The 21920-nt window shown below is 40.5% G+C and overlaps 4 protein-coding genes across 6 annotated transcripts; 2 read left to right on the forward strand and 2 right to left on the reverse strand.

Moving 5' to 3' along the window:
* Positions 1-65: 65 nt before the first annotated feature.
* On the reverse strand, positions 66-3644 carry LOC127764692 (RING-H2 finger protein ATL58-like). Its single transcript, XM_052289605.1, has 3 exons — positions 2435-3644; positions 2246-2328; positions 66-814 (listed from the first exon to the last, which is right to left on the reverse strand). Exons 1-3 carry the CDS (start codon positions 2642-2644, stop codon positions 406-408), a joined length of 702 nt encoding a protein of 233 aa, XP_052145565.1. The 5' UTR covers positions 2645-3644; the 3' UTR covers positions 66-405.
* Positions 3645-6267: 2623 nt separating this feature from the next.
* On the forward strand, positions 6268-11383 carry LOC127764581 (zinc finger CCCH domain-containing protein 16). The gene is made up of 9 exons (XM_052289472.1): positions 6268-6673; positions 7115-7273; positions 7373-7507; positions 7644-7802; positions 8637-8729; positions 9540-9656; positions 9842-9916; positions 10097-10323; positions 10419-11383. The coding sequence occupies exons 1-9, from the start codon at positions 6335-6337 to the stop codon at positions 11218-11220; spliced, it is 2106 nt and encodes a 701-aa protein (XP_052145432.1). The 5' UTR covers positions 6268-6334; the 3' UTR covers positions 11221-11383.
* A 207-nt stretch (positions 11384-11590) lies between these two features.
* On the reverse strand, positions 11591-17698 carry LOC127764582 (uncharacterized). 3 transcript variants are annotated; one of them, XM_052289473.1, is made up of 10 exons: positions 17570-17698; positions 16769-16915; positions 16312-16423; positions 14688-14878; positions 14474-14568; positions 13995-14396; positions 13438-13546; positions 12635-12906; positions 12119-12489; positions 11591-12016 (listed from the first exon to the last, which is right to left on the reverse strand). In XM_052289473.1, the coding sequence occupies exons 2-10, from the start codon at positions 16901-16903 to the stop codon at positions 11892-11894; spliced, it is 1812 nt and encodes a 603-aa protein (XP_052145433.1). In that variant the 5' UTR covers positions 16904-16915; positions 17570-17698; the 3' UTR covers positions 11591-11891. The 3 variants fall into 3 exon arrangements, with proteins under 3 accessions (XP_052145433.1, XP_052145434.1, XP_052145435.1); XM_052289474.1 differs by having other exon boundaries at positions 17565-17689; XM_052289475.1 differs by having other exon boundaries at positions 17557-17688.
* A 130-nt stretch (positions 17699-17828) lies between these two features.
* Positions 17829-20688, forward strand: LOC127764583 (NADPH-dependent pterin aldehyde reductase). The gene is made up of 5 exons (XM_052289476.1): positions 17829-18097; positions 18565-18634; positions 18803-18996; positions 19085-19257; positions 20390-20688. The coding sequence occupies exons 1-5, from the start codon at positions 17861-17863 to the stop codon at positions 20457-20459; spliced, it is 744 nt and encodes a 247-aa protein (XP_052145436.1). The 5' UTR covers positions 17829-17860; the 3' UTR covers positions 20460-20688.
* Positions 20689-21920: the final 1232 nt, after the last annotated feature.

The raw sequence follows: 21920 nt of genomic DNA on the forward strand, positions 1-21920 counted from the left end.
ACTTTCGAAGGGGAATGAAAAGAGCTAAAGAAATGGCATACTTTCAGAAGACACTGAAGCCCATAGGCAAAACAGTCGACTGTCAGTTGCACGTAAACGGGGGGATTTGGCCATGTGCTCTTTCGTACATGCAGACTTTCACTGAACAGGTTACTTGTTTATGAAAGTTGGAAGTGCCAAATTGATCAATTGCCCAAACGACAAACGATCAGAGCTTCTGCTAAATCAATTTCCTAACAACACACAAGTTAGGATGGGATCTGAAATTTTGTATGAACCATCACCATTATTTCTGTCTGAATACAGAGATTAGACCATTTACCCATCTATAACCTGACATCTTTATACGCTCTTAATGAGCATCTAAAATACAGATCGCCACGACATGGTACATCAGCAGAAGCCTTATTTCTTCGTTTTACAAGGCCGGCAGGTTGTGCTTGGAGACCCCTCGGCCTCTACTTGGGGCTCAGTGGTTACTCTGACTGATGTCTCTTCGTTTTCTTCAGCTTGATGCGTTGGACCCTCACTACCTTGTTGCAATGTCTGATCCTCCTGTCGCGTGTTCTCATCAATGCGGCCCTCCTGATACTGTACATCCAAAGAGCTGTTCTCTTCAACGGTCTGTGCTTCCAAATCCACTGGATCAATGCTGGCGGTTTTGGGGGATGGAAGGAGGGATACTCGACAAAGAGGGCAAGTGGTGTTTGTCGAGAGCCAGTGGTCGATGCAATCGATGTGGAAGGTATGGCCACAAGGAGGTATTCTCTGGAGCCGCTCATCCGGTTGATAGTCTGCTAAGCAGACAGAGCATCTGTCAAGAATGATTGTATGTTCAGAACAAAAGAACCAATTCAGGGTAAAATGCCAGTACTCAGAAGACAGAAAACAACTATTCTAGTTTAACCAACACACAATCTTAACTCAGCTATGCTATGGACATATATTCCAGTTGACAAATGTGAAATAAGAAAGTCTCAACGAAAGCCTTTAAGCCATATGGTAATTGCAAATAATATACTATCTACCGTGTTAAAGGTACCATGCCAATTATAGTGGTTTGCTACTGATCCATAGTTTCTCTGAGCAACAGAGAAAACAATTCTACACACTGATCAAATACCACAATAAGGGTCAAACATTTGAGTAAATTATCTGTACAAAATTCAACATTATTCTGGAACAGACTAACTCTGAGTGACCTACAGGTTGCTCCATATGCATAAGATCCGTAGGATGACTCACATGTGATTTTCTGTATTCAAGTGCTTTCTTCTTTCTGCCCTTTCCTCCAGACTAATTCTAGTTATTTACCAAATTTGAAAACCGTGATTGTTAAAAAATATTAGCACTTGGGCTGGATCTTGCCTTCCTGTAATTCATGTACAATTCTTTGGTATTTTGGGGATGAGGGTTGGGGATAATATTGGAAACCTTACTAATGTATGTTCTTTCAGTTTTTTTTTTTTTGAGTGCATATTAGCCCATGTGAACCTCTGAAAGTCTGAATCAACAGGCGATTTTGATGTACATTCAATAAGTTGCAATACATATGTTACCGTGTCCAACCAGTGCACTGTTTATGCATATCCATTATGATATGACCATATAACCACATAACTATTGACAAAATAAAATCCTTGGCAATAATTCGGAAAATGATAATATGCAAAAGAATTTCACCTAAGCTCACGAATACTCTATGGCATCTCTTCTAAAGAAAGTCCATCAGAACTTTATTCAAGCCTAATTTTACACATTACTAGGATTTTACACATTGTTATGGAAAGCTGGAAGCAATACACCCATCAATTAAGCTTACCGACCTTGCACCAATTTTGAAGAATTTCCAAATATTGGAGTATTTGAATAACTTTGTTTTGTCCAATATATTTTCTAACTGCGCAAGTGGCACACATCCACTATAACGTTAGCAATTAACTAACTGCATATATGGTTCAGGGCCTCAGGGCATTGATATGCTTGCTATTGCCCTTCGGAAACATTCTCTAAATGTAGCTCAAGGCTCTAATTTAGAAGCACTTCCATTCATTACTGAACTAGTTATTGAGATATTGGTGGTCCAGACCCAACGGAAAACCTACATCGAAGTGCTTTCATGATTTTGGAGCAATAAAAGGTGCAACACATATTAATGGAAGTGGTTATCAATTGAGAAAGATTTATGGTCTAGCACAACAGTATATGAACTGCATTGAAGAGAGATTAGGAGTAGATCACTGACTGTGTTTCCCTGATCAAGAAGCTCTCCTTGAAGACCACAACAGGCAACATTTCCCGCATCTCCTTCTTTATGCCGCACTCCAACTACGCATATATTCAAGACAATACAGATCAAACAACAAAATCCCCATACACTAACATATCCTGAAAAGCCAAGTTACTCAACAGAAGGGCGCGGAGGCTAGCTTACTCTGGGGTTATCTCCCCGTATCAAGTTATTAGTCCTCATGCGCAAGGACTGCCAGTTTGCTCTGCGCCGTCGCAAGTAGAACAAGTAGAAGAAGAGAAGCAAGACGAACGTGAAGAAAACCGGCACGGAGAAGATGAAGGCTTGGTACAGCTTAAGCTCAGGCGATGCGGCCGAGCAGTAATCGGGCGGGTCTGGGGAGGTACAAGACATCACCAAACAAGAACCTCCCTCCCTTCCACCAAGAACCAACGAATGGTCGACCGAATTATCGAAAACCCTAAACACTCACAAGATCTCTTATCTATAACACTGATGAGCTATAGTGCTTATTACCAAATTGCATGGGCTTAACCACCGCACCTTGATTCCCTATGATTGAATTACAAAATGCATTGCAAGAATTAAGTGATTGACGACCGCTTGCGAAGAGATGGACCTTAGATACTACTACTACTTTGATAGTGATGTGCACGCCACCAAACAAAAAATGAGCAAACTGCTATGGGAGGTAGAGTAGGGGGAAAGTGCAGCTTCTTTGTTTGGGTTTGGTTTCCCTAAGTCAAAGATAGCTGAAAACTAAAACTCAAATCAATAGCGCCAATCGAAAGCAAAACGGGGATTCAGGATTTCATGGTCAACCACGCGAGAATAAGCAGCAAGCAGCAGCAGCCTCCTCCAAGCTAGTACAACAACAAACACACGACAACACGAGCCCTAGTCTCCCTACACGTAATGGTGGTAAAACCACACCAAATTCCCCGCGAAGATCATGTGTGGGTGGACCGAGGGAGAGAGATCCCAGCCGCTAGGATCCACAATTCCACAGCGGTGTGCAAGAACCCTAACCCCCCGCACCGCAACCGAAACTGCGAGGTAAGGGCAACAGCTATAATATCACACGCGACGGGGATTCCAGCACAAAGTCAGATCGCGCGATCCGGAGGCCGCCGGCCGGAGCGCCGGGGGGGGGGGGGGGGGGGGGGGGGGCTACCACCACGCCGGCGGAGAGGAGTTCCGTGGCGGGGGTCAGGGCAAGAGCAGAGAGGAGGGGGTTTTGGGAATGCGCCGCGGCGGCGGCGGCGGCGGCCGGATCGGGGCGGGCGGTGGGGACGGAGTTGGGCTCGCGCCGAGGAGTGTGCAGCAGCAGCAAATGATGGGAAAAAAAGAAGCGGCTTTCACACGCGTGCGTGGCTGCCCGGATGGATCACCTTTTTCGTCTTCCGTGTGGGAGCGAGAAGACGCAAACTAGAGAGGAGGAGATGATGCGAGGAGAGCATGGAGCATGTGCAATTACTTCTAGACCTAGAATTCAACTAAACAATTTTTAACTTCACCTGAAATAGAGCGAAGTTGGGTGAAGCGCTCTCACGAAATGAACTAACGTTTATTTCAAACCCAATTTCTAAAGCTAAATTTAGAAGTTGTATAACTTTACTAAACATCCATAGGATTAATAATTAACTAACGTTTCTAGTATTTCTTAAAATTTATAATGAGAGTAAACCATATAAATATTTCTTTTATTAAGGAACAACACTTGCTCACTCATTTCTACGAACACAACTTATCTCGATGAGCGCTTATATTCTATGCGATACACAATATTTTTTAGCATATGTACATGTGATGTCTGATGAGAATATTGATTAATCAGAGAGAGGTATGAGCTCTTGTGAGCGGGATCGGTTACCATGATAATTCATTTGGTTTTTTTTTATTAATTTAAATTCAGCTGGAGGATATTTGTGCTGAATGGTCAGCTAGCCAAAATGATTTATAATAATTATTTGAGGATAAAAATGAATGAATTAACTATTATAAAATTTTAAAAATGATTTTTAAAAATATTTTAAGATTATATATCATTCATTTTTGTTAAAAATACGATCTCAATAAACGTGCACATTCATTTCGGTCATTAGAAACGAACATAGCCATTACTTTTAGTCATTCGTTTTAAGGTAAAGAGTTGCTTTTTTAGCAATTGCGCAAGACGCATGGCGTGCTTATATTAGTTGAAGCGTAAAGAGTTTTCAAGCGTGGTAGAGAGGTAATCTTAGGACAAAGACACGTCACCGCACCTTGAGTGGAATCACAAGTCAACCATCGATTAATACTTCACACCAACGGTCACCTAGAGGGCATCTTGGAGCGGGTACAATATCAGGCTATAAGCCAGCTGCAAACATATTTTAAGAAGATAAATAAGAAGAGAGAAGAGCAGCGGACTACAAATTTGTAGCCAGCTGTAGCACGAACTCCAAGACGCAGTGTGAGTATGACAGGTGGGACAAGGTATTAATAGTGTAGTATGTAACTATTGTATGAATGAGCTATTAGATTGGCTATAGATGAATTGGAGTTAGTAGTTGTCTATACTATTAAACTTGCTCTTAGGGCAAGTTTCATGGTAGAGGCACATCTAATTTTATACTCCCTCCGTATTTTGTATTTTAATGTATGACGCCGTTGACTTTTTTTTATCAACGTTTGACCATTCGTTTTATTCAAAAATTTTGTGCACATATGAAAATATTTATGTCATGCTTAAAAGACATTTGATGACGAATCAAGTCATAATAAAATAAATGATAATTAAGACGAATGGTCAAACGTTTGATTAAAAGTCAGCGGTGTCATACATTAAAATATGGAGGTAGTACATGATATACATTATTAAATTAAGAGGTAACATGTATAATAGGTTGCCTCTACCCCACAATCTCCAATATCTCTAAGAGCATGTACAATAGCAAACTATTAGCCAGCTATAAATATATTTTAATGAGATAAAAGATGAGAGAGAAGAGCAGCGGGCTATATTAATAGTATAATAAGCATCTATTGTATGAATTGTCTATTACATTGACTATAGATGAATATGAGCTATTAAACTTGCCCTTACATGAGAGGTGGCTATTTCTCTCTCATCTTTCTTCTCTCTTCCACATCATAATTTAGTCCTACTTCTCTCTTCCACATCATAATTTAGTCCTACGTAGTATCCTGAGACATGTGTTTGGATGCCCATAGTATTTGCCCTCATATAATCTACTCTCCAACTACGCAATAAAGATTTAAAATGTTTAACTAAGCTCACTTCATCCTTTTTAGGCTCAGTTCTTTTCTTTTCAGCTACTGGTTAGTACTATCTAATCACGAGAATATTTTTCAAACGGTTACATGATACGATTTGTGTAAAATATTTATATATATAAGTCTCTTTTAAAAGTTATATTTAGATTTATAATAGTTAACATTTAATTAATTATAAGATAATGATTCAACTCGTTTTATGTGTGGCTGTTAGAATCAAGGAAAAACGCTCCAACGAAGGCAGCCGACACCGTCCAGTTTTGTACCATGCATTTTCCTTTAAAAGAAAAACACTACTCCTCAAAATCCAGCAACGTGTATGAATTCCTCCTTTTCCACTAAATCCATGTACTCTCTCCGTCTTATTTTAAATATAGATGTGAATTTTCATGTCCAACGTTTAATCGTCCATCTTATTTAAAATTCTTTTATAATTAGTATTTTTATTGTTATTATATAATAAAACATAAATCGTACTTTATGTATGACTTAATTTTTTAATTTTTTTATAAATTTTCAAATAAGGTGGACAATCAAACGTTGGACATGAAAACTCACAGCTACATTTACAACGAAGGGAGTATTCTTTTTCAAAAATTCAGAATTATGATCAAGTTCTCGTGTATGGGCTGGCCCATTGGACGGTACCATCGAGAAGGCCCATTGCACCTGTAAGCCTGAGCCCAACTGCAACCCATCTCCGCCTTCCATGCGGGCCCCCCGACGAGAGAGAGAGAGAAGAGAGAGAGAGAGAGAGAGGAGGCGAGAGTGATTGAATCGGCGAAGCCTTTCTCGGCGGCGGCCATGTCGACGGCGGCCGCTGATCCCGCCGCGGCGGCGGATGCGGCGGTCACGAGGAAGGAGAGGCGGAGGGAGCGGAAGAAGGAGCGGCGGCGCCGGGCGCGGAGGGAGGCCGCGGAGGCCGCTCGGAAGGCGGCTGAGGCGCTCGCGGCCGACCCGGAGGAGGAGCGCCGCCTCCGGGAGCTCGAGGAGGCCGAGGCCGACGCGTCCGAGCGCGCGCGGCGAGCCTTCGAGGACGCGGAGCGCCGGTGGCTGGAGGCCGCCGCCGCGCGCGCTGCGGAGAAGGCCGCGGCCGCGGCTGCGAGAGAGGAGTCGACGGCTCCGGAGGATTCCTCCCGCGAGGTGATATGCTGCTCTTTTTTTTTTCCCGATTCGTAAACCTCTTATTCCTTAGCTTTATCCACAGAGTAAATGTATTTTTAGCGGGCCGTTTACTCAATTATTGCCCTAATTCCTTCGCAATGTTTACCGATCAATGTGCTTGGCTTGTACTTCCATGATGACCTCGTACGTCTATAATTTCTAGTAGAAATTCATGGGACGATGCAATGCGATGAAGCTTTCGTCGTGAGGAGCAAATGGACTAGCAATAACATCATCCATACAATGTTTATAGTTGTTACTTTTTTTGGGAGTGTAATAATTGCTGCGTAAGTTTGTGGGTTCCGTTTAGCCATTCCATCTGTTTATTCACATTTTTTGGGTGCATTTCCGTACTCTAATTAAACTTGGATGAACATGTAATATGTGGTTCTGATTATAATGTTATGTTAACTATTGCAGTATAAAGATGACCATGGAAATGGAACCGAGGAGGATGACGAATGGGAATATGTTGAAGATGGACCAGCAGAGATCATATGGGAAGGAAATGAAATCACTGTGAAGAAGAAAATGGTCAAAGTACCAAAGAAAGCCAAGGAAAACCAGCCAATTCAACAGGTCCAACTTCTATGAAGGATAAGCTCATCTTTATTTTTTCCCCTTGCCCTAACATCGAAAAAAATTTAATCTGAAAAGGGCATGCTAAATATCTTGCAGGAAGATAGACCTACATCAAATCCACTCCCACCGCAGTCTGTAGCTTTTGCTTCGCAGAGGATGGAACCTTCCTTGTCAGCTCAAGAAGTACTTGAGAAAGTTGCTCAAGAGACTCCAAATTTTGGAACAGAACAGGCAAGTTCCATGATTCTCTTTCAAGTTGGACAGGGAAAGTTGTACTTCTATTGCCGCATTAGAGAGAAAATACACTTCACATTATACTCAGGCCTTCCTTTGCTCTAGTGTAAAATTACTGCTTATTCCTGTGTAGGATAAGGCACATTGCCCATTTCACCTCAAGACAGGGGCTTGCCGCTTTGGAGTGCGTTGCAGCAGAGTTCATTTTTATCCTGATAAATCATGCACTCTGCTCATGAGAAACATGTATAGTGGTCCAGGCCTTGCTTTGGAGCAAGATGAAGGGCTTGAGGTTTGTTAGAGGACAATCTCATGCGATTGGTATCCTGACAATTGTTTGTTTTGACAAAGCATTTTACGCTTCTTCAGCTTCTCTTTAATGGACTGCTCTTTTTATGTGCTAAAGAATTTCTGCTCCACCTACTACTGGTTTTTATGATTATATTTTTTAATACTTTGACTGTAGAAAAACACTCATTCAAATTGTAAAGTGTATCTCTCTAAATAACCATGATAGAAATACTGACTACTTTAATCATTTGCATTTCATTCTTTGGTGAGATGAAGATGTTTCTTGCCCTTCAGGAGTATTTTCTTGACTTGTTGACTATTCTCAGACCTATGACAGACTGCAAGTTCTTTGATGTATCACTCTTCAGAACTCCGTCTCAAGGCAAACAGTGACCAAATCAGTTGGTTCCACTTGATTGAGGATGTCCTGAACTTTGATCTGCTCCTGTATCCTATATTAACATGCCTGTGTTGTTGGTGCTAAGGTTTTTATGTGTTTTGATCTTTTGAAAATATCTACGTATCTTTCAAGTTCTGAATATGTCTTGGGAATTATTCATGAAACATCTCCTTGACAAGTCAGTAGTATTTCGACATTTTAAACACGCTGAACTATTGAGTTGTTCTTTTATTGGAGGTATTTGATGACCATTAGGGTGGAAGGTGAATCTGTTTTTAACCTTTTTGGATGCATATGAATTAGTGGTGGTGAACTAGTTCTTATGGAGATATCTAATATTAATTTTCACCTTTACCCTTGTGCATTTTGTTAGTTTTAATTCACAATCTGTTATTTATATGGTGGATTAATATTTTTTTCTTTAACATTCTCCAGTGTACAGATGAAGAGATTGAACAGAGCTATGAAGAATTTTATGAAGATGTGCACACAGAATTTCTGAAATTTGGTGAACTTGTGAACTTTAAGGTTATTTTTTCCTTACCTTTTTTTTTTTCTGATACTACTAGATTTCCTCTCTGCCAATGTTTTTATTTGTCAGAAGCATTAACGGTATTTCTTCCTTGCATAGTAATTGTTATATACAGATCATATTCGTAGTACTACTTAGGGTTTTAATGAAAGGGGATACTATGGCAATGTTAAGAATTACCTTATGGTTTTCTTAGTTTATAGATGAGAAGATATATTACATTAGCAAGCCATTTCTCTATTGTTCAACATAAGGCATCATTTTTGTCCAGGAAGTACCAAAAGACCGGTTCATTAAAGTAGTTTGTTCTCACTCCTCTTTGTTATAGTGTTATACACTAGAAGTTTCCCAAAGTTCTGCAAACCTGAGCATATGCAGCTCACTTATATGATCACTCAAAGTCGAAGGTCCCTTCTGTTAGTACTCCCTCCGGTCTATGGTCAGTTGAAACCTCACTGCACACTAAAGTTTTGTGAACAAGTGCAGTTTGACCTAAACGTTAATTTACAGCTGAAGTGCTCCCTAAATTATGGATATCTTTATTAGTTATTCTTCAAATGATTGAAGGATATCCATTTGAATGATGGTATGCTTTACACACAATCACACATGCCCACTTTATCTGTGGATGTGTATATGTAGGTGTTGGTTGATCGATTGTGAATTATATGTACAAACTTTAGTTTCAATCATAATTATTTAGTATCTTTTTAAAGATTTAAACTTGCGGCACATTTATTTTAGATCTGTCACAATACTCGGCACCACACTAGTCTCATAAAAATGTTTCCAAATATTACTTTTAGGTGTGTCGAAATGGATCACTCCATCTTCGAGGAAATGTTTATGTGCATTATAAATCATTGGATTCAGCTCTTATTGCCTACAGCAGCATGAATGGACGGTATTTTGCTGGGAAGCAGGTAATTGTTTTAATTCATTCCTCAAAGGACTGTCAGTTTTGAGCACAGTTGGTACATTGAGAAGCATTGTTGTTAATCCTCTATGTCTCAGATAATCCTACACTATCATATTGTGCTGTCAAATAGGTTTGTTTCCATTTGCTTCTCTTTCATGGTCTGAAATTGGAATTTTTTTCCTCGTACAGATAACATGTGAATTTGTTGCTGTGACAAGATGGAAGGTTGCCATATGTGGTGAATACATGAGGTCAAGATTCAAGGTACCCTAAAGGCTGAAACTACAGCTGTCTCCTTTACTCAGTTGCTCTTGGTTTTATTTATCATATGTAGGAAGCATGTCCACAGTATTGATATTTGCCAGAGGAACTCTCTCTCGAGATTTTAGCTTAGAATGTGATATCATCTGTGTGTTTTTCATTTTCTCCTCTCCTGTTTAACAGACATGTTCACGTGGAATTGCTTGTAATTTTATTCATTGCTTTCGCAACCCTGGAGGAGATTATGAGTGGGCTGATTGGGATAATCCTCCTCCTAGATACTGGATTAGGAAGATGGCTGCTCTTTTTGGTCCCTCGGATGATTCTATCTATGGCAAGCCAAGCGACACCCCACATTTAGAGCGCTCACAGAGTTCAGACAGGAGGAGACCGAGAAGTTCTGATCCTAGGTACATGCTACTTATCTGTTAATCATTTTCTTTGTAGAGTTTTAATATGAATGTCTAGACCGAGATATGCTAATAGCATATTTTTAATTCAATAGGTACACACCAAGCAGAACAAGGGATGAAGATGCACATAAACAGCACTCGTCCAGAGATTATTCACATTCGAAGCATGAACGCAGCAGCCATACTGAGCACAGACGAGACAGAAAAGAATCATCTGCATCAGATAAGCACCGACATCGAGAGATTAAAGATAAGACCAGCAAATATTCCTCTAACATGGAAAGTGAAAGAGAGTCCCACAAGTACATGCGTGAAGAAAAACATAGGATTGACCATGGAAATGGAGGTAAAGGAGACCATGGTAAAGTTAGGTCGAGGAAGAACAGATCTGAACGCCAAGAAAGTTTGGAGCCTGGATCTTCTGGCCGGTCTTCGGACTTCACCGATCAAGACACCACCGAGAGTCCTTCAGGCAGCAAGTCCACTGGCAAGCATCACAAGAAGACCAGGAGGCAATCCTTAGAAGAGCACAGCACCAGAAGGAGCTCAAGGCATCGGGACATGGAAGATGATGGAAGAGGACAGTCTGTAGCTGTAAAACGCAAGGATCACCATGATACATCGGATGATAGATGGGTAGCAACAAACAGTGATGTTGATTCAGACTTGGAGACTCAATACCAGAGGTCAAGAAGTGGAACAACCAAGAGCCGTAGGGAAAGGAAGCGTCAGAGTGGAAACGGTGAGCGCAGCGACACTGAAGAGGTTACTTCAGATTCAGACACCAGAGATATGAGCTCTGATGCATGGAGGAGCCGATCGAGAAGCAGTGACGAGAATCTCTCAACGCACAGGTCAAGGAGAAAAAGAAGTCGCAGTAGTCACGATTCCTGATGCCATTGGCACGATTTCTTCGAAGCTTCTCATCATCTGAACGCTACAGTTGCCAACTTTGGCTTGTGGATTATTTAGCTAGCTTATGTAATAGCATGTTGCAAGGCCAAATATATTTTTGGTTCGTCTTTTACCTAAGAAGAGTAATTTTTCTCTTCCCTTCGCTGATGAGAAGTACCTTTTGTTTCTTGGTTTTTTGAGATGGCTCCCTCGATGCGTTAGAATAGCATTTAAAACTGTAATATCTATATGAAAGCATGTATTGAATTAACCATAGCACTATGCCATGTTAAAAAGCGTCAAACCCTGTCTGTCACTAACGAAACGTAACACGTATCTCACACAAAAAAGGTGCTTTTTCAGGAGAATGAACACGGCACCAAAAGAACGTTACAAAAAAGGAACGGGTACACACCAAAATTTCAGACAGAAGTCACAGAACAGCCCTACTCATTTTTCTGTAAACACAAAAAAGGATAAAAGTATTTTCCAAGCATAAAAACCAGAGGTGGTGAGAAGAGGTATCTTCTCATAATTTCTTCTGATGATGGCAGTCACAGAATACAATCCTGATATCGTTAAGCATTGGTCTGCATTCTCTTCCTGCGCTGTCCCTGAAGATACTTCAGGCTCCTCCGGCACTGAGAGTCTGCCTGCTTCTGTCCTGTCCTCTAACGCTTTGTTTTGTCAAGAACCTCAATAAACCTCTTCGGAACACCGTAATGATCAACAAGGTGCTTTGCAAGGTCATCGATGACTCCACCTTGAACCAAGACCTCGTGTTGCCCTTTCTTACCTGGAAAAAATATGCCAGATTGTAAATGTTCTTTATCATCCACAAAGTTCTACCCTTGTTTTGTTTATTATCAAGAAATAAAGACCAGGGATAGGTTACAACCTGGAAGCTCAGCTGTGGTGGTGCTGCAAGCAAACTTCTTCTGCAGCTCAGAAGCTAACGAGTCAGGATCCATTAAGAAGCATTCCAATCCAGATAGCCGGGTCATCTTCTTGTTTCCTTGCCTTCTCTCTGTCATGATCTGAATGGTTCGTATGGCGCCCTTGCGAATGACCACCTCGTTCCCTCTTGCTACTCTATGGTGAATCTGCATTCGGTTTAAAAATGTTGACCCCAGGTCCCTCTTGTGGATCTCGGTCGGGTATGCTGAACCCTTTTTGATGGCTCCTTTGTAGAGAGCGTCGCATAATGCAACATCCAAAACTACTTTGGCCTTGTCTGTTTGTTTAACCAAATTTTCCTTTTCAACGTACCTTGGTTCACAACAGAACATGAATTGGTCAAAATGTTAAGCAAAATTCACAACTACACACTCTGCAAATATAGAGCCTCCAGCAATGCACCTACTTCCACAGTAATTAATTACATTTTCCTGAGAAAATAGTTCTGGAGACAAACCTGAAGACTATGTCAGATGCCTCTGATGCACTATAGTACTTGCTCGTGTCAGCTCCAACAGCCATAAATATGGGGTTAACATGAGAGCTTGGCTTATAAGTTTCTGCTACTTCCAGTTGCTTCGTGCTGCTACCTTCAGCAACAACATTATCATGCTGTACAACAGGCTCCTGTACCCTCTTTTCTGGTTTAAAGGCCATGTAATCTGGATGCCCACGATTGATACGAAGCAACATGACTTCCTTTTTATGCTTGTCTTCTTTTGATGAAATCTGTGAAAAAAAATAACAGAACATAGTAATATTATTGGTTATCGGTAAATGCTTGCTATGTCTGATATGGTATCACAGGTGAAGTCAACATACATCACCAGTTCTCTAAATCTTACATGTTATCATGAATAGTATGGCAACAAAGCTTAATAAATACGTTCTGATAAATATGCAACTGGTTCTTCAATTGTGAACTCTATTAAAAAAACGGAGGTCAATAGAGTTTTAAAATATGTCGGAACTACCATATAACATCCGTACAGGTTTGCCAAAAATGACCCACTTCAAACACATTCAAACTTGCACAGTTCCCACTATGAAATAGAAATCTACGATTACAGCATGCATCGCTCTACATAACCATGAGAAACATTCAAATAGTTCACAAGTCAAACACAGGAATCCTTATGGAGCACCATGTTTCTTATATTCTACTTGCCACACATGCAACAATTCAGTGAATCCACTAAATGCATCTATTGTAAATCATGGACATAAAGGAAACCAGAAAAGTTCAATGCACTATCTTACAAGGCCAGCGGAAGATTTTGATTGCAACCACTTGGATAGCTTTTTGTGTGATGACTTCTTAATATCCAGAGTAACACCTGTAGGTCTGCAGGGGAGTATGTGATTTGACCTGAACAATGCAAAATGCAAAAGATAAATAACAATAGATTTGAGTGAAAGAAAGCTAGGACATGCAGCTCAGTGAATAGTTGAACATATTGACTCTTGCTAAAGCCAACATGGCTAATTATTAAACCTTTGCTTCCTTCATCCATGTAAAAAAAGTAACACTGATAACACAGAGCATAATTTGCCAACATAATGTCCTGATACCCAAAACTAAAGTAAAATACAATTGCATAATGTCCTGATACCCAAAATTGAAGTAAAATACAATTGTATTACAATGTTAAAAAGACTTGGCAAATAATTTCATGTGAAGAAAAATTGAATCACTAAAAAGCTGTAGAGGAAGTCAAATCCATAATAATTATATCATTACGCTGCAGGGGTATTAGATATATAAGGATAGAACAATGGATCATGAGAAACTGGAATGACTATGTATACACACATACCACAATGTACTTCCAGGAATAGGAAGGTCTTTATCTTTTACACTCGTGTGTAAAGCTTGCAGAAGACATTTATCTAAAAGAGAGTCAATTTCTTCCGTAGACAAATTCTGATGTTCCCTTTCCTCAGTTGGTTCCTCAGTAGCATTATCTTCAGGCAATTTCACCTCACTCACACCAGCAGTTAAATCTTCTATGGCCTCAACATGGATGTCATGATCTGTGGTATGGCTCTCAGAAACATCAACTGCAGCTTCTTCACCTTCAATGGTACTGTCATGCATGCCTTCTACATGATCTTCAGAAGAATCAGCAGGTTGAGACGGTGAAGCATAATTAGGATCTTCAACAACAATGTCCTCATAAAATCCTTCATTTGGAACATAGCGACCATCAGCAGAATCCCTGCAATAAAATCTAATAATGTTAACTTAAGAAAAGCTAAGCTCACAAGTGAATTCAGATCTAGCCGTTGAACTTGCCATAATGAATCCTTAAAGTAGTGAGTAATCCGCAAAGCCTTGCCACGTAACCCTGCCTTTAAGGCTTCATTACTGCTCATAGTTGTGGCCCCAACCTGCGTTAAGCATGTATGGCAATGAAAAACTTGCACATAACTAACAGAATTTCATAACTACAATCTTTTTGGCAACCAAAATGTAAAGGGAACAAAAAAAGAAAAGAAGGGGAACTTACAGCAATTGGAGCAGGATTACCAGGAACCTTTACTGACCATGGCTGGCCAGGTTGAAAGGAAGGAAGCCCTTCTGGGGGTATGCTAACACCAGGAAACATCAGATCGGCACCCCCCAGTATGAAGCGTGAGACTTCACCACCCTTAAGTGTAAAAGCAGGCAACAGATCGGGAACCTTCCAGAGTGCATAAACTGCAATATTTTCACCCGTTAAACTATGTTCTGAAGAATATTAGATTCACAACCATTTTTGATTGTAAGATAATAAGACTAGAACTGTCCCAAAGCATTTAACTTTTCAGGTCAACCCATAACTTCATTAAATTTGCCAATGTCATGCTAGAGTATAACAACTCATACTTTGAAACATTTTTGGCGGTTCGGTATCAGTTTTTGAAAACATAGGCTGTCATGTTTTTGTGTTTATATACTTGTTTGTTTGGATAAAACAAATTAAATGAGTTCATAACATGGCGTTTGCCTGTTTGGTTGAGATCATTACTAACAAGCATCAATACTCAATGATGACAGGAGTTACAAGTTCATGCCAAGCTCTTTGGCACAAAGCTAAATGTCACTAAAAAAACATGATACCAGGTAAGGGTGCTTGGTATAGTTTGGCTGGTTCTGTGAACACTGCCTCAAGGTCAGCAGCAAGGAGATAGCCTTTTTCATCCAGGATAAGAATGAGGTGCAGCGGCTATAACTAGGAATTGGCTCTTGGTCACTTATCATCAACATATGGTTAGAAGAGGAAATAATGGTAGGGAATATGGATTCAAATTTGCTTGGGTGCATTTGCAACAAATGCATTTTGCTGTTCTACAAATTGCTAATTTTATGCATCTGCAGACTCGCAAAGAATGAGGATATAACAATCTTGTTCTTGCAAAGAAAAAGGAAAAAAGAAAAAAATTCAACTAGTTACACGTCAGCGTGACTTAGGACAGCAAATTTTCAAAGACCATTATTGGGAAGCAACAAATCTTCAAATATTTGAAGAGTATTACAAGAGGACTGGGTCTCCAGATAACAACTTTTGGTTAAACTTAGCTAGCAACATCCAAAATGATTTTACTGAAAACTGAATCTTAAGATATCTGATGTTGTTAAAATCTAATATCCAAACAGCTCGTCAGTTATGCAGGAAAAACTAATGAACACCCCCGCAAAAAAGCGTATAATAACTGGAAATGAGTAACAGAAATGTCCACAAATCCTTTGTTAAGGATATTAAAGAATGTTTAGCACCATATCACCTTTTGCTTAGAATACAACAGTAATACAAGCTACCGATAGGAAATATAGTACGACAGTGAGAATTACCAACATCCTAGAATAAGCAGTCAGCCTCAACAACTAACCAACAAGATATATACATGAAAAATATTTCCATTAATCAGGAGATATCCTACTCGTATTTAAGAAATCGATGATTATAACAGTAAGATACTTCACTCATTACAGGAAGCACAAGAGTGTTTTAGATTCTCTGTTCTTAATGAGTTATGTGCATACACAATAAAAACACAGCTTCAAAAATAACTACAACAAAAATGATATTAACAAGATTGAGATAACCCAATGGAAATAAAAGTAGTAATCTAGAAACAAAAACTACATACCTGTTGGAAACAGCTCATGGCCTCTTCCATCAATGTCGAAAAGCATTGGGAACTCTCCCTCTATGCCATATACAAGAACCCTATTTGCGTACTTAGCAACTGTTACCTCAACCTATACATACAGTGCACCAAAAGAAGTCATGGTAAGCGCTAGAAAGAGACAGTAGGTTTGAGTAAAATACTTGCAAGTGCTCTCTGTACTAATGCTAGTAGATTTAGGCAAGAAGGATCCAGTCGACACACAATAAAAAGAATGAAAGAATATTAAAAAGGATGTATGACATATAACTTCACCATAATCACATGGGAAGTATGTCAACATTCCCTACCAAGGACAGAGCTCTAACCATGTAGCAATCCTTGTGCTAATTGTGGAGCTCAAACCATGCAGTATAATTTCAAAACATAATACCGTGTTACAATGTCATATTTCATATGATTAAAAGAAGTTAACCACCTTGGGAGGAAGGATGGCATCAAGGTCAGCATCAGATGCTTGTGGGAACCTTTCCTTGGCAGTTCTTCTGAGCTTCTTTTTGTCAGCTCCCGACAAACGCTGTAGAGCCTTTACATCAACATGCTTCTTGAACATGGCTTATGAAACCTGAACCATACATTGACTAGGTCATCTAAATGCAGAAATGAACAAAAAAAAAATAGGAGCAAAAATAAAGCAACCGAGGAACAACGAAAATTAGCCAGCTGCAACAGTAGGGTTTAAGTTAATATAGGCACATTGGAAGAAGAAAATGCCGACTCTCCGCAAAGAAAAGAGAAGAAATATGCGGACCTTATTGTACTCCTACTACATGGTAGTATGGCAACAAAAACCACATCACACAAATCACCAAGAATATTGATTATGTCATAACTTTGAAAGTTCAAAGCTATCCAATATCGTCCTAGGGATAGTACAATTAACCTAGTTAAAACAAACTAATAGCTCTCATCCTAATCCGCCGGCAAAACGACTACGTCCCATCTTTGCACATCTAGTTCTTGGATTGGATAGTAGTAGGTCTAGGAGCACCAACAAAATCAAAATTGCTAAAGCAGCAATCCAATCCAATCCACCCACAATAAACTGTGTCTCCTTCTTCTCGAGTTAGCACAACATCCCAAAGAAATCACAGCATCTCACCAACACAAGAAATAGACCGCCTACTACGGCAAAAATAAAAAAAAAAGAGGGCAAACGAATCGAGAGAGCTACAGAGGAAGAGAGAAGAGAGGGAGGATGAGCACTCGTTTACGTTACCGGCGACGAGCCGGCGGCGATCGGAGCGGAGGAGGGCGGAGGCGGAGGCGGAGGCGGAGAGGGGGAGGAGGGATCGAGAAGGTTCTGGAACCCCAAAACCACGCCACCAAGCGCCGAAGCGGAGAGAGGCGAGACGTGTGAGATAGCGGCGGCGGCGGGTGTATGGGCCGGGCCGGATCGGACCGTACGTAGCCGGGCCTTACGTGGGCTGGGATTCCGGCCCACGAGAGAAGCGAAAAAATATCTGGACACCCGAAGCCTCCGCCTCCACGCGCAAGACGAGAGGAGGAGATGACGGCGGGGTCCAAGGGCGGCGGCGGCGGCGTGGCAGCGGCGAGGGCGGCGGCGGCGGGGCCGAGGACGGTGCTCATCACGGGGGTCAGCAGGGGGCTGGGCCGCGCGCTCGCGCTGGAGCTCGCGCGGCGGGGCCACGCCGTCGTCGGCTGCGGCCGCTCCGCCGACCACGTCCGCTCCCTCGAGGCCGAGATCGCCACCCCGGCCCGCCACTTCCTCACCGTCGCCGACGTGGTAACCTCACCTCACCCCCCTCAACCCCTCTCCACGCTCTCGCCGTGGTGCTTGCAGTCGGGCTGTGCGTGGATAGCGAGTGAACTGTAGACCTAGGCCTTTTTTTTTTTGCTCGCTGGAGATATCGAATTCCGCTACCGTAGTAGCAGTCATATAGCGGCTTAATCGTGAACTAGAAGCCGATGGGGCTCTGCTGATTGAGAATTTGTTGCTTTCCTGATTGAGAATTGTGCTATGAGTTGACTGGACTATGCTAAATTTGTTCACGATTTATTGTTTTATTGATCTTGAGTGAATCGGGTTGAAACAATACAACATGGTATGGATGCCAATAGAATAGCTTATCAATGGTGCTTTTAATTCTTTGTTTGTCAGAACAACGCCTAATATAAGTTGCCTATGTTCTATTATCTTACTCTTTTTAACAGTTTTGAGTTCTCAAGTAATGTTTTGTGCTTCTGTTGTAGAGGTCTGACAGCAACATGGCCGAGTTGGCAAAGGCAGTTGTGGAAAAGAAACAAGTTCCTGATATCATAGGTTGGTTACATTTTCTGCTCGAAGGCAAATACAGGCTATTTGGTAGTAGATGATCATAATCTGTTCTCTTTATTGGAATAGATTGTGGAATCACATATTTGTACGCCATTTCACAATATACATTAAAGCAATCTTTCAAGAAGTCTTAACCGTTGAGGTTTGTGGCAGTAAACAACGCTGGTACAATAAACAAGAATAACAAGACATGGAGCGTTCCAGCGGAAGAATTTGATACAGTGGTTGATACAAATATTAAGGGAACCGCAAATGTACTCCGTCATTTCATACCCCTTATGATAGAGAAGAAACATGGGATTATAGTCAATTTGTCCTCTGGTTGGGGTAGGTCTGCTGCTGCAGAGGTAGGACACTGCGAACTGTGTCAATGCTGGTTTCTTTCTTTGTATGTGAAAATTTTCATGGATACTGAACTACATATCGGTGTTTCAGGTTGCCCCATATTGTGCTTCAAAGTGGGCAATTGAAGGTTTAACACGCTCCTTAGCAAAGGAGCTGCCTCCTGGATTGGCAGCAATTGCCCTTAGCCCTGGTGTTGTGAATACTGACATGCTTAATTCATGCTTCGGAAGCTCGGCCTCATTATACCAATCAACTGAACAATGGTAATTGCTAAACCTGTTTGGCTTTGCGCTTTCCCTCAAGTCTCAACCATGCTTGAAATGAATAAAACCTGAAAAAACAATAAGTGGTTACAAACTTACAATAGATGTAGCCATATAGCAGTAGACAGGTGATGGCCCATATGAGACCCTAGGAAAACCAGGGAATGTTATATACAGTGTTAATACTTTTAGCATGGTTCACTGGTGGATGAATCTTTCTATTGAATCAACTTCCTGAGAAAATTCTTTCTATTACTACACCATACAACAACTCCATCATGCGGTCTGTACTCTGTGGCCATTTCAATGATATCTCAAATATGCCTATTCTTCTGGTCCTGTCGTTCCATGTACACCAGTAAGTCAAAATGAGATATTCTTTTGGTACACTGTTTTTATAGAAAAGCCAATAGTTATACTTACCCTGATGTTGCACTCATTCAATCCAAAATAGAAACCTGGACATCCAGTGCAAACCACAGTTGGTGAATAGATGCCGTGCACTTGGATGTTCTGAATTGCATAACAAGTATACAGGAGGTTGTGCTTAGCCCATCTAGTGAGTAGTGAGATGATGAGGTGTAAGAAAGTGGCTTTCAATGACCTGTCAGGCTGCGCATAGCAAATGTTTCCAGATGATCCTATATTCCTACACCATACAGATATTATCCTTCCACAGCCATTACTCATATACTGGTTTAGAGTATTCTTGACTTGTCTTCCTCCTCCAGAGGATATGATTGTTGAGGGTTAGCGGCGTTGCTTGTACATTGTCCCAAATTTGAGGTATTATACACGGCACAGGTATTATTGAAGATTTGCATGACAAGGAAATTTGAAGAGTATCCAGTTGACCACATCTAAAAGCTGTCTTACATGTGATCTTTTTCTTTAGTGCTGCATTGATACATTTTTATTGCTTCTTAATGCAACCGACATGAACAGGGAACCTTGAATAAGTGCCATAGCTGTGGCCCACTAATATAACTGTCATATGATCCATGACAGCTTGAAATATAAGTGTGAAGTTGTTGGCAACACTAGCTTTTGTATGCAATAACTTTCAGGATATGCGACATTGATCCCATTAACCAGATGATGCCTTCTCTTTCTTCTCTTTATTTTTTTTCAGGGCACCCAAGGCAGCTACGATGATACTAAGCCTTGGCCTAGACGACAATGGCTCATCGCTCACCGTATGATGCTGTAGCAAATCTATATGCCGAACTAATCTCTGATGTATTGAGTTGTAGTCCTTAACTTTGAACTGTTGTGCAACATTATGTTGTAGTTAGATCGAATTGACAGTGCGCTAATGGCTGTAGCTGTGCGTACTGCTGGTTCGCTATCTCACAGTGATTCTGTACCGTATATTGATGATGATGATGATGATGAAACTGTGAATGGGTATGGATGGCACGCGTTATTTCTCCCAATCTTTGCCAATACCCCCTCTGATTCATACTATAAGTCGTTTGACTTTCTTTCTAATTAAACTTTTTTAAGTTTGACTATATTTATAGAAAAATATAGTAATATTTTCAAAAGAAAACAAACATATTATCAAAATTGAATGAAACTAATTTAATATTTTTAATGTTATTATTTTTTCTATTAGCTTGGTCAGCCTTAACAAAGTTTGAATAAGAAAAAAAGTCAAATGACTTATAATATGAGACGGAGGGAGGGAGTATGTTTTCTTTTTCTTTTTCTTTCTCACCATTAGTTCGGGGACGAATCATGTACAGCAATCTAATCTTATCTCTGAGAAAAAGATAGCTACAATAGCAAGAACAGTTATCTCTATATCTCTTTCAAAAAGAAAATAATAAAGAAAATCTAGGACGATTCTAATCTCTGACAACGTCAGCGATCACAAGATCGGCTCTGAAACAGTGGCACCTACAAAGAAAAGGGACCGTGTGTTTATAAATACTGTAGCATCTCTTTAATTAGCTGCGGCCTGAATCCTGATCACACTACTACAGTTTTGCTTTTACCTAATTAACCACTGCTCCCACAATTACTACCACATAGTGTCTGCAGTTATGCACACAGTACCACTCCGATCTACTCTCTCGAACTTAAAATAAGTTTATTTTTCACCTCTTCGATACAGACTAAAGGGGTGTTTGGGAGATAGACTTATTTTTTTTGAAGAGAGGGACTAACTTTCTCCCAAACACCCCCTAATATAATACAGTTCCTCGCAAAAAAAACCATACAATTGTTCTCCACTTTATCTATTTTTAATATATTTGTTCTAGACTTTTTTAAACTCCGTTGCAATGATTTATTTGAAAAATAAACTTATTTTGAGATAATCAAAAGAGATTGAAGGTGAACTTATTTCGGAACGGAGCTAGTAATAATTATACCCCCACCATGGAATCCTGGGCTAACTGATGACGTAGTAAAAGACTGAAGCAAAACAGTGTGGCCGGCTGGCGCGAATGAGAGCTTAAATAGTAGTAGTATGAAGATCTTGCAGCTGCAGACTTTGCAGGCAGGGGCCTCTGCCGGACCTGCTTGCTTTGATTTGCTGTTTTAACTCCGAATGTACTACTTTGTCCAGGCTGCCCATGTTATCCCTCTCTTATTGTTCATCCTGTGCAAAATCTATCACTTGCTCTGTTCAAACTTGAAAGCAAACGTACTCTGAA

Source organism: Oryza glaberrima, chromosome 2, assembly GCF_000147395.1.
Source record: "Oryza glaberrima chromosome 2, OglaRS2, whole genome shotgun sequence".
NCBI classification, from domain to species: Eukaryota; Viridiplantae; Streptophyta; class Magnoliopsida; order Poales; family Poaceae; genus Oryza; species Oryza glaberrima.